This window comes from Cynocephalus volans, chromosome 11 (assembly GCF_027409185.1).
Source record: "Cynocephalus volans isolate mCynVol1 chromosome 11, mCynVol1.pri, whole genome shotgun sequence".
In the NCBI taxonomy this organism is placed as follows: Eukaryota; Metazoa; Chordata; class Mammalia; order Dermoptera; family Cynocephalidae; genus Cynocephalus; species Cynocephalus volans.
This window is the reverse complement of record NC_084470.1, coordinates 5,759,018-5,771,601: the sequence shown is the minus strand read 5'-3', so window position 1 is coordinate 5,771,601 and position 12,584 is coordinate 5,759,018. Positions and strand designations below refer to the sequence as shown.

The 12,584-nt window shown below is 44.2% G+C and overlaps 1 protein-coding gene across 1 annotated transcript in view; it reads left to right on the top strand.

Moving 5' to 3' along the window:
- HECW1 (HECT, C2 and WW domain containing E3 ubiquitin protein ligase 1) overlaps nt 1–12,584 on the top strand; it is a 241,863-nt gene that overhangs the window by 165,038 nt on the left and 64,241 nt on the right. The window contains exons 15-18 of the mRNA XM_063114547.1: nt 5,064–5,169; nt 6,050–6,146; nt 11,891–11,974; nt 12,372–12,481. Of these exons, the coding sequence (XP_062970617.1) occupies nt 5,064–5,169; nt 6,050–6,146; nt 11,891–11,974; nt 12,372–12,481 (397 nt within the window). The remainder of the gene's footprint in view (nt 1–5,063; nt 5,170–6,049; nt 6,147–11,890; nt 11,975–12,371; nt 12,482–12,584) is intronic.

Below are 12,584 nucleotides of genomic sequence, written 5' to 3'. Positions count from 1 at the left end.
TTAATTTTGGCATTTATTGCTATAAACTTTCCTCTTAATACTGCCTTAGCTATATCCCATGGGTGTAGCCTGTTGTGTTTCTGTCCTCATTTGTTTGAAGCAATTTTTTTAATTTCCTTCTTAATCTTTTCATTGACTCATTAGTCATTTAGGAACATGTTGTTTAGTCTCTATGTACTTGCATAGTTTCAAAAGTTCTTGTTATTGATTTCTAGTTTTATTCCATTATAGCCAGAAAAGATACTTGATGTGATTTTGATTTTTTTGAACTTGTTGCGACTAGTTTTGTAGCCTAGCATATGGTAAATCTGGAGAATGTTCCATGTGCTGATGAGAAAAATGTATATTCTGCAACTGTTGGAGTAAATGTTCTGTATATGTCTGTTAGGTCCATCTGTTCTATGGAGCCATTTAAATCTGGTATTTCTTTGTTGATTTTCTGTCTCAATGATCTGTCTAATGCTGAGAGTGGGGTGTTAAAGTCCCCAACTATTATTGTCTTGGCATCTCTCTCCCTTTAGCTCTGATAATATTTGCTTTATATACATTGTTGCTATGGTGTTGGGTGTATATATATATTTATAATTGTTACATCCTCTTGCTTTGTTAATCCCTTTATCATTATATAATGTCCTTCCTCATCTCTTAGTACAGATTTTGATTTACAGTCTGCTTTATCTGATATAAGTATAGCTATTCCTGCTGTCTTTTGTTTTCCATTTGCATGGAATATCTTTTTCCATCCCTTCACTTTCAGTCTATGTGTGTCTTTGCAGGTAAGATTCATTTCTTGCAGGCAGCATATGGATTGGTCATGATTTTGTATCCATTCAACTAGTCTATGTCTTTTAATAGGAGTATTTAATTTGTTCACATTCAGGATTATCATTGATATGTGAGGTCTTTCTCTTGTTATTTTGTTGATTGTTTTCTGATTGTGTTCTGTATCCTTTGTTCCTTTCTTCCTCTCTTATTGTTTATCCTTGTGATTTGGTGGTTTTCTGTGTCAGGTTTGACTCCTTTCTCTTTCTAATTTGTGTCTATTCTATCAGTAAATTTTATATTTTCAAAGGTTTTCATGATGGTGATTATCATTCCTTCTCTTCTAGATGTAGGACTTTCCTAAGCATTTCTTGTAAGGCCTGACTGGTGGAGATGAATTCCCTTAATTTTTGTTTATCTGAGAAAGACTATTTATCTTTCCTTCCTAAAGGATAGCTTTGCTTGGGTATAGTATTCTTGACTGGCAGTTTTTTCTTTCAGTACTTTGAATATATTATCCCATTCTCTCCTGGCCTGTAGGGTTTCTCATGAGTAGTCTGCTGTTAGTCTAATGCAGATTCCCTTATAAATGACTTGAGGCTTTTTTCTTGCTGTTTTTAGAATTCTCTCTTTGTCTTCAACTTTTGATAATTTGACTACAATGTGTCTTTGAGAAAGCCTTTTCGAGTTGAATTTGGGGACCTTTGAGCTTCCTGGAGTTAGATGTTTATATTTTTCCCAAGACTAGGCATGTTTTTAGTTGTCATTTCATTAAATATGTGTTCAGTATCTTTTTTGTTTTCTTCTCCTTCTGGAATGCCTATTATTTGAATATTTGTTCACTTAATAGTATCCTATAAATCTTGTAGGCATTGTTCATTTTTTAAGTTCTTTTTCTTTTTTTGTCTTCTTGGGTCGATCAGAAATTCTTTCTTCTGCATGATCTGGTCTGTTTTTGAGACTCTCGGATGCGTTTTTTGTTTCACACAATGATTTCTTCAACTCCAAGATTTCTGTTTGAGTTTTTTATAACATCTGTCTCTTTGTTAAATTTCTCATTCAGGTCATGAATTGTTTTTCTGATTTCACTGAATTTTTTGCCCGTATTCTCTTGTACCTTGGTGTGTTTCCCTTAGATTATTAATTTGAACTCCTTTTCTGACAAGTTGGCAATTTCTGATTCTTTGGGATCAGTTATTGGAGCATTATTGTGTTTCTTTGCTGGTGTCATGTTTCCTTGTTTTTTCATGTTTCTTCTTTCCCTGCATTGATATCTGTGCATCTAGTGGAAGAGTCACCTCTTCAACTCTTGTAGAGGGCTTGTGTGGGGAAGGACTTTCACCTGCAAATGTCTTTGGAATTTGGCTGGGTAGAGTAAGAGGCCTCTAGATGGGGCTTCAGGTGGTGAGTGAGGATGCCAGTCCAAATTGTTAAGGGAAAGACCTCCTGCCTGATATTCTGGAGGGCACAGATGTGTTTTATTTCCACTGGCTTGGGGCTGTGTTCATTAGAATGGGGACCTGTGAGCTGTTTTTCCAGGTTGGGAGCTTGTGCACATAGAACCCAGCCCACTGGCAGGTGTGTGCCTGTCTGATCTCTGGCTGAGAACCTGGGGGGTTGTAAATTCAGCAGGCCTGTGGCTGGCTTCTAGACTTCAGGACTAGAGTCACAGCCACTGTGGGCCTTAAGCCTGGGGAAGTTTCCTGGCTGCTGGCCTAAGGGCAGGGTGTGCTCCCACAGCAGCTCTGGTTCCAAGATGGCACTATCCTGCATCAGCCATCTTGCATCTGCCATTCTGCATTGGCCCTCCTGCTTTGGCCATCCTGCATTGGCCTGGGTCATGGGGGGTAGTGTGGGGAGTGCACAGTATGTGCTCCTGTTCTATAGCAATGCAGTGCATGTGCTCTAGGTAGCAGAAGAAGCTACAGGTTTCTGTTGTGAGGATGGAGGTCAGAGTGACCCTCTGCCTGCCTTTTCTTCCTGCAAGGGAAAGTCTTTCATGTGCTCATCCCCCTGGTAGAGATGTGGTGGCTGAGTTCATGTGCCTCTCACTCCTCTCTATGCCACCATCCTGGGCTTTCATGCTCTTACCAGTCTCCTGCTGCACTCCTGTGCTCTCCCATTGACACTCGCATTGATATTTAACTGTTAGTTGTTCTGGTCCTTTTTGTGAGGTGCCCTGGGCGGACCTCTACTCCACCATCTTGCCCCATCACCTCAAAAATCCAGTCTTCTAGTCACTCTCAGTAGTTAGAAAAGCAAAGTAATGTTGGTATCATCTTTGCAGTGAGTTGCTCAGTTGATGTCAGACATCCCTCCGGGTGCATCAATTAGTAGCACCTCCAGGCTGCAAGGATCCTAGCACCTCCTATATCTAGCTCAATCTTAGAATGTTAGAATTTCCTCCAGCTTGCCTGAAATTGTCTTCTTCTCTGTCAGTTCCTGGGGCCCTAGTTGGAGAAGGACATTTCTGCCTCACCTTCCTACCCTCTGGGCTTGCGTTGGTGGGCTATCTGGTACCAACCTTTGGCAGACATTTCTATGGCTCAGGGACCCTGTCAGCCCTGCCTCTCCCCTGTGTTGTTTCCTCTGTCTCACTCACTGCTGGCCTGGAGCATATTCTTCAGTCAGCCATCTACCACTGGGGTGGTTAGACTTCATCCAGTTTCTGAAGTTTTTCAACGTGGCTTAGTTTTGCCAGTAAACAGATAGCCTCAGAAGTAGGCACCATTTTTCCCTGAAGTATATCTGCAACGCATGCACCACCTGTGACGGCCAGAAGTAGAAGTGAGTCTTTTCATGTTTCAAAGCCCTCTTCATCCTGGGATGACCCACTGACAGATACACACCTTCACTCACATGAGACAGCAGGTGTTTCCTGAGTTCGGTGCATAGCCCAGCCTTCTCAAGCTCAGCCAGTGGATCTATCTGCTTCCCCAGTTTCACTCTGTAGCTCATCACTTACATAATCTTTAGTTGAGCAGTCTTTGAGAATCCTGTCTTTACAGCATCAACACTATTTTAAAAACACATTAAGGCAGACTGACATAATTCCCCCCCACAAGGAAAAACCCATATCATTTTAGTCGCATAAAGCCTTTACATATTTATTAATTCATGGGAAAAAAGATAAATGTGGAGACTTGATAGTGCATAGTTAGTTAATCAGCAAACTTTTCCTTCATCCCTTTGCATGTAACCATTTAATTGAGACTGGAAACTGCTGCTGCAGAAGTACCAGCTCCTCCTAAACCTTGCTGTCTGGCTGCACCAGCTGAGCAGAACTGAGTGCAAATGACATCAAAGGGAGACATGCATGCAGGTGGCATGAAATCTAGCAAGCTTTGCCAAATGTCATAGAACGAGTTGTACTCTGCAGTAAATCCCATCTATCTGGTGAATGTACTCCAATGTGGAAAATCTAGAGTGCCTTTTCTTTAACACCTTACTCTGCAAAGATCTTGAGGAACAAAATGCATATGGAGTCATGGTAGAAAGTTCATTATCATGCTCTAGAATTTGGGGGATTTATTAAAATCTAAAATCAAGCTAAGTTAGTTTAAGTTAATTATCACAAATATCAATTTTAGGCCAAGCAAGTTATTTAGGCCATGGAGTTTTGTCAAAATACCCAACCAAAGCCAAGATGCTAGCTGCAGGCTGCAGCATGGGAGGAGCAAACACGTGATTTGCAGTCGAGTGCTCGCTAGATGCTGGCTTTGTCTCTTACAGTTGAAAATTTTGGAGAAACTTACTTTTCTTGGATCCTCAGATTCCCTATTTGTGAATTGGGGTTAATAATGCTTATCTTGCAGAATTTGAAAGGATATCAGATACTACGTGAAGAGAAGCCAGCACAGTGAATAGAATAATAGACACTCCACAAAGAATGGCCCTTCAAGTATAATCAGTACTGTCCAAAAGCGCAAGGTCATTTCACATTCAGTAATAAAGTTCAACCCACCTCTTGGAAAGGAGGGTTGTAAACCTACCTTACTGATAGTATTTATCTAGAATTTATCTCTCTTTAATATATTTGTGATGAGAAATATTTCTTAGTCCTTTCACTGTATTAATTTGATTAACATTCATGACATTTGGTACAGTCACTTTCTTAAAAACCATAATATAGCTTGTCGACCACTCTATTTAGTCATTTTTTAAAACTTCCTCATTTTCCATTACCTTGAGGATTATAACTTTACTACATTTTTTTGACTTGAGTGAAAAAATTGGTATGAAAAGACCCGTCTGAAACTGATAACAGATTTCCAATGCTTACAATTTTGTTTTAAAATTAGGCCTCAGAAGTCTGTAGAAACAGAGGAGCCACTTTACTGGCCAGGCCAGGACACAGCCTGGTAGCTGCTATTCGAAGCCAACACCAGCATGAGGCATTGCCACTGGGTATGTATCACTGTCTGTGAGCCCTTGGCTTAGCCTCATTGTCCTTGTCATGAAACCTTTAATATTCAAGATTGCGTGTTTTCTTTCTCCCCTTTTATGAGGCAGTCCGCTCCCCACCCTTGCTCCCACCCTCCCCTGCACCCTCCACCCCGCCCCCCCTTCTACTCTCTTCTGCCGAGCCTTTGCACCCCTTCTTTGTTCCATTCAGTGATTTGTCATGTCATCCAGAAGATCATAGTTTCAATGAGGTGATGGATTTTATGCTGCTAAATACAGTTTTTAACTTATGCCTCTTTCTACATATGTGTGGGGAAAAGATTGCACAGTCTTCATTCCTAACCTTAGCTGCCTCTTCCAGAACACATGCCACTGTTATGAAGGAATGAGGTGAGAGAGCATCAGTGGATTTGGGTATTTCCATTATTACCACTGGTAAATCAACTCATGGCCGTCGGACTGAAGTGTTGAGTGCTCAGAAGAGAACTTCTTGGAACTCATAATCTTTTTCCGTAATAACTATGGAAAAATGACGAGGAAAAGTTACAAGGAAGAGAGAATTCCTCTCCTGGGAGAGCTATTTTACTCTCTTTCTCCTGTTCACACAGAGATGAGTTAACACCCAGTAAAGTTTCTGAAACATGTATATTAAGGATGATTGACTTAGAGCTGGTTCATTTTTAGTTATATCTTTTAAAAATAATAATGCTATTATGTCACATAAGAAAAAGCCCTCAAGAGCTTACAGTTTTTTGATGAGTATGCTATCTGCCCTTCAAACTCTTGCATTAATCCTGGTATCAAGTGGCCGTTTTCCAATCATCAAAGAAATTATCTCTGGGCTGCAGATTCAACCACAACTCTGTGCCTTTGTCTGTTTCAGCATATAATGACAAGATTGTGGCATTTCTTCGCCAGCCAAACATTTTTGAAATGCTGCAAGAGCGTCAACCAAGCTTGGCAAGAAACCACGCACTCAGGTAGGGATCATCCCTCATGCCTGGAAATCCAGGTCTTTCCAGATATTTTCTCAGGTAGGAAAACACCTCTGTGGAGGGACAACAGAAGCTCATAATGCATTTTGTTCATGCAATTAAGTTACAATGTGAGGTCTGTCTAGTTAACTCAATTGGTTAGAGCGTGGTATTGATAACATCAAGGTCCACGGTTCCATCCCTGGGCCAACCAGCCACCCAAAATACCCAAAAAATAAATAAATAAGTATAACTTGAATCCTCAAAATGAAGGGTCCAGTGTGTTCAATTTTCTGGGAAATAGCATAATCAGAGATAGTCAGATTGTCAAGCTATCTATTATTTATATGATGCTGAAATGATTTTCACCAATTTGGAGGAAAGCACAGTAAGGGAAAAAATAGCTTTTACAAAAAAATTATTTATGTAAAGCACCATATAAATTATTTTTAGTTTGAAATGTAATTGTTTAAAGGTAAACCAAATATTGAGTGAGCATATTTAAAACTCAACAATTAAGCAAACAAAAGGTGTCATAGGTGTTCTAACCACCTAAATCCTAGTGTCCTCTAGGGTCATTCTTGAACAAGTACATCAGACTCTGAATCGCTTCATTTGGAAGAGATAGCCACCTAAAGAGAAAATATCTCCTGAACTTAAATTCTGCTTTCTCACCGAGCTACTCCAACTCCCCTCTCCTGCAGCTCACTGCCCAACATTTCAAAAGCCAGAGTGCGTGGTGGTTTAGAGCATGTCCCTAGGAGTTTGGATTCTTTCTCCGGCACTCAGGGGCTACTGATAGAGACATCTCATCCAGTGCTCCGCCCTTGGTCTCAGCACTGAACGAGGGCACCTGAGGGTGTGGTGCAGATGCTTAAATGACAGTGTGTGTGGAGGCCGGGCACAGCGGGCGGACAACTGCCCCTCGTGTTTGGCGCAGTCTTTGAGTCTGGCTGGTGGCTGCAGTGCTCCACTTGGACTTCCTCAGTGAATCACTGACACCTTCAAACAGCCTCTGCCAACCGAGTCTTTGCCCATCCCGCCGGGGGTCATTCACTGCTGTCCCCTGCCTGCCACCCGCCCGCGCTGACACTTCTCTTCCCTGTTTGTGCTCTGTGCATTAGGACCGTCCTCCTCCCCACGGCCCCTCACCCCAGCTCCTCCGTCTTCCTTCCGCTGCACGCCTGCACTCACCTCCTCACATTCTCTCTCCCAGCCCTTCTTTCCTCTTCTCCCCGACGTGGCCAAGTTTGGGTCCTCATTATTTCTCTCCTGGACCTCACAGGGGTGTTCCATAAGACATCTCCCATCACCCCACTATAACCAGTCACCTTCTTACAGCAGAGACCAAGCCATGTCCCCCTCGTCCTCAAAAGCAGAGCTTCCGTGGCTCCCACTGTGTATGAAACAGAGTCAGGATTTCTAAGCACAATGTCTTGGTCTCCAAAGTCCGGCCCTAACTAAACTCTCTGTCCTGCCCTGTCTTCTCCTTCAGCATCTTCCACCTCCACCAAACAGGCTGTGACTCCTTGGATTTGCCTTTCCTGCAGTGGCCTCTGGGTTAAGGCATCCCATCCATTTTAAAGGCTTAGATCAAAGGCAGAAATTCAGTGCTCCAGGCAGACTTTAGTATTTCTTTTTTCTTGCTTTAATGGCAGTCTTTTCATGCCTCTAAGATATTTTTTGATCTCTTGTGTTCTATTATTTACCGTGTCTCCCTGCAACACTATAAGCTCTGCAGAGCAGGGCCTGTATCCACCTCGTCTTTGAACCCACTCTGCCCCTCAGAGCCTGGTCCTCTACTTTGAAGATAGGAAACACTCATTACTCACAGGGTGAGTGAAAGGTCTTATGTCCAGTTACTCAGAATTATCTGTCCAAGCTCATGACTGTATGGTGCTCGGCCATGTGGGTTGTTTCTTCATGGGCTGCTCTTTGACTCACACTACCTAACAATTTAGAAGAATTCTCAAGGGACTTCCAGGGGACTTGTATTACCTGAAGAGTTTCTAACACATTGCTGTCCTGAACATTTTTTGTTACTAATTCTACCGCTAAGTAATGAGTTCCCTGCTTACTTTTTGGAGGAATTTGAACTCACCAAAGGCACTACAGTCCTGTTCTAATCATTAGAAAAGCGTAAAAAAGTAACCCCCTGCAACCAGACAGATAATCAGTAAGGATTTGAACAGGGGATTTAAACACCATTATGGACCAGTCAGACTTAACAGACAACATAGAGTGGAAAAGAGTGGAATGTATTTCCAAAAGGAAGTTAACTGTTTTCAGCCCTCTTGTTTAATATCACATCATAACAAAATCTAAGAAACCTTAAAGGTTTGGTTGCAGTGTGGAGTGGTACAATTATGATTTTCTAGAGAAGGGGGTGCTTGAAATGAGGGCATGTTGGAATTGGAAGAAACTTGAAGATTATCTAGTATAGAAACTATAAACTTTTTTAGAGTCATGGACTCCTTTGAATATGTGATGAAAGCTGTTACAGACTCTCCCCCACATATATATATAAATCTTTGCATATAATTTCAAACAGTTACTGGCCCCTAAAGAAACTGTGGACCCGAGGTTGAGAACCCAAAACTACCTCATCAAAAACAGGAGGCCCACAGTGACTATCGGACACGGACTGTGAGGCCACACACTAACAAGGCAGAGCAAGAGCCTACTGTCCTGGTGGCCAAGCACAAGGGAACCAGGAACCAGGCACTGCTCGCTGTGACTGGGCCTCTTCCTGGCCCTGAGTGGGGTGTAGGGGGGAGTCAGATCCATTTTAAAGGCCAAGGAATCAAAAAGAAAATCACCTCTCCCCATGACTCCACCGAGAGAAAGAACTTATGGCTCCTTCTGTGGTCTCAGGGGACTGTGACCCCTGCTCAGCCACTGCTGGTCTCAGGGAGCTGTGGACTCTCTGACTTGGGTCCACAAAGCCAGTTGCTGCATTAGAGGACATAGAATGAGTTCTCAGAGAACTGTGTTTAGCAGATGGCAGTGAATCGTAAGGAAGCCACATGTGGATGTGAAGAGGGAGCCAGATAACCCAGAGGCTAATGGCATCTTTTACCTTTAAGAGACACGGTAGCTGTCCCAGTCATCCATTCTTTCTTTCAGTAGTACTTTTTTTGTGCAGCTGTTCTGAATCAGGATTGTGCTAGGGCTATGTATGCAGTAAGTTCCACGCTCATGGATCAGATGATAGACAAGTTTGGAGGGTTTTGTTAAGCCAAATGTATACCTACGTAATGTGTTGAGTGCCACGAAAGACTTGGTCAGAATGCAGTCACAGTGGGTAATGTGATGTTGCAGAGGAGGACTTGCATCCCTAATGGAGTACAGGGAAGGCTTGTCCAAGTGGGCAGCACTTAAGCTAAAACCTGAAGGATGAGGAGTTGTCCCTGAGATGCAACGTGGGGGTCAGGGAGAGAGTGTGCAAAAAGGCTCCGAGGCGAGAAGAGCTTGATGTAGGTGAAGAATGAAAACAAGCCAGTGCGGTGAAGTTGGAGACAGAGGCCTTGTCAGCAGCAGGAGGGGGGCGGGGATTTTATTTGAAGTGTAATTTTATTTGGGAAGTGATGGGAGAGTTTTGAGCAGGAAGGAAACATGATTGCATCTGTGTTTTGAATGACCTCTTTTGCTGCTCAGTGTGGAATAGGTGGGCTGGAGCAAGGGCACGGGTGGAGCGGGGCTATCAGGAGACGTGGCTGGTGGTAAACACGGATGGACAGCAGGGGGCAGCTCGTGTGATACTGCGGGTGCACGAACGGTAGGCGCTGATGGCAGCCTGACCACTGGGGTGAGGAGAGAGCGGTGAGAAAGACAGCCGGGTGCAGGTGGCAGGCGGGGAGGACAAGGAGGGACTGGCTTGAGTGGTGGAAGGATGTCAAGGATTTAGTCTTGCATGTTGAGTTTTGAGGTCTTTAAGGCCACAAGTGGAGATGTCAAGATGTCAAGGAGGCGGGTGGCTCTGCTGGCCTGAGCTCTAAAGAGAGTTTGCTCTGGAGTTTTCCTGATGACCAAGGGACATATGTGTAGGAGAGACAGATGGAATTCTCACCCTCGGTGCCCTCCCCAGTTCTCAGAGCCCTTGGGATGGAGTGGCAGAGGCATTTGGAGATGCCCCACACCACTGGATCAGTGTGAGATGTCCATAGACATGACAAAGGGGTAATGTCTGGTGGAAAGCTAAAACATGCAGAAAACTGTGCTTGGCATTCTGGCATAGGTGCGGTCCACATAGGCAGTGCCATGATGCCACTGCTGCTTTCTGTGACTGGGGACAGCTCTTGCTGCCCTGGTGGACTTGGCCCTGTCTGGACTTCTATCCCCCCAAGGACCCTGGGGATAAAGAGGATCCCTCGAATATGCTGCCCCTTTCCCCCAGGCAGGGAGGCCAGGTGCTTACCAGAAGTGGGCCCCTCGGGCAGCAGGATAACCTGCCCCAAAGGAGATTATCATTGGGAGAGTAAATAAATGGGAGCGTTGTTCATGCGGCTGTTGCTGGTAATCCAGAGGAACAGCTCCGAGAGAGTCTTCCAGGCAAGAGGACTGTGAGGTTGTATCCGGACATGGAGTCCAGGACACAGGCCAAGGGAGAAGCCGGTGGTGGGGAGGCTGGGCTAGCACCTGCTCCCTGCAGAACGCTGGGGACAGACCTGCTCCACTTCCCAGCCTGCAGCCATAGGAGAAGCCCACGAATGCCCTGGTCCTGGTGAGGCATCTATAAAGCCACTTTGTGTGTCTCTGCAGAGGCCATGAAGTTTCCCCTGGCTTTTTTAAAAAATCCCCACACCAAAAGGTCAAGTTGATTATATTTTTGTCTGAAAATATACAATTTGCACTCACGATGATATAAACAGAGAGAGGAAAAAGTTGTATCTGCAGTATTTTTGAAAATAGATTTTTAAAAAATAATCCCTATGTTACCATTAAGGAAACTGAATGAAGGGAATACAGGATCTCTGTGTCGTTTCTTACAACTATATGTGACCCTAAAATTATCTGAAAATAAAAATTTAAACACAAAAAGAAAGTTAAACATTATTTTTAAAATTAATTTTTGAGTTTTTCCAGATTTCTGCCGCATCTCTTTTAAGAAAGACAAAAACTTTTAACTCCTTTGAAGCAAGCATGCAATGGAATGATTGTTGGGTATGGTATTTGTAATATTGGAATAATGTCAGGGAAACAAATTACAAGGTTAATTTGATCAAAATAGATGCTGCTTATCTGTAGACTAATAATTTGCCAGGGTAGAGTTGGAGGTTGTACAGAAGGGTCAGAATGGGCGGGTTGTGACAAAACAGACACAGATCAGTGCCTGTGCTTTGACTGGCCGGGAGCCTCCTCTGTTCTGGAGATCGGAGCCCAGGGTGGTGTTACGCAGTTTCATCAGGCACGAGGTCTCTCAAGAGACCCCCTGCTCACTCTTTCCTCCTGGGGCTTCCAGTACATCGTGAGCCCAGAGCAGCCGTGCTGCGGCCCTGCCCGTCCTGCTGCACTCGTGACCGACCGTGTGGGCAGAGGACCTGGCTCTCTGTGCTCCTCAGCTCTGCGCTGGTGGGTCAGGAGCGCTATCCCCTGCAGGGTGTCCTGGAAGCTGCCGTGTGAGCTTAGGAGGCTGCGAGATGCTGCTGTTCAGCCGTACTGGAAGAGAGAAAAAAGGGGCCAGGGTAAGATTTATTTCTTAGCTTATGTGTCGGTGTGTAATTTGCATTTTCTTTCCCACATGATTCTAGGGAGAAAATTCATTACATTCGGACTGAGGGTAATCATGGGCTTGAAAAGTTGTCCTGTGATGCAGATCTAGTCATCTTGCTGAGGTAAGGGGCTGAGCCTGGAACAATTCTGGAAAAGCTTCACTGGCCAGTTCTTCACTACAGCTGCCCAGAGAGGGGCCCAGACCAGAACACTCGCCATTTGTTCTGGAGGATTCTAGAGGCTGCAGCTGAAGTAGGGTCCCCACCCTTGTACACTGCCCATCACCGCCTTTACATTTACAGCCAGGGTATCAAGAGCTACATAAAGTACTCAATGGAGACTTTGTTGGAGGGTTAATCCAGGTTTTAAAAAGCACAAAATTTGCAAGCGATGTGCCTTTTTATACTACATCTAAATCTAATTGCTTTGGTTGCTTTGTGGGAACCGTAACTGCTATTACCCCAACTCATGAGCACTTTCTCAGGGACTGAGAACTAACTTTTACTTTCAACTTTGCAGTCTCTTTGAAGAAGAGGTCATGTCCTATGTGCCCCTGCAGGCCGCCTTCCATCCCGGGTACAGCTTCTCCCCGCGCTGCTCGCCTTGCTCCTCACCTCAGAGCTCCCCAGGTAACTTGGGCCTCCGGCGTCTCCTGGAAGCGGCCAGGAGTGTTTGCACCAGGGGAAGGTGAATGAAGGACAGTTGTGTGTCCTCTCTGCCTTCATCCCTCCC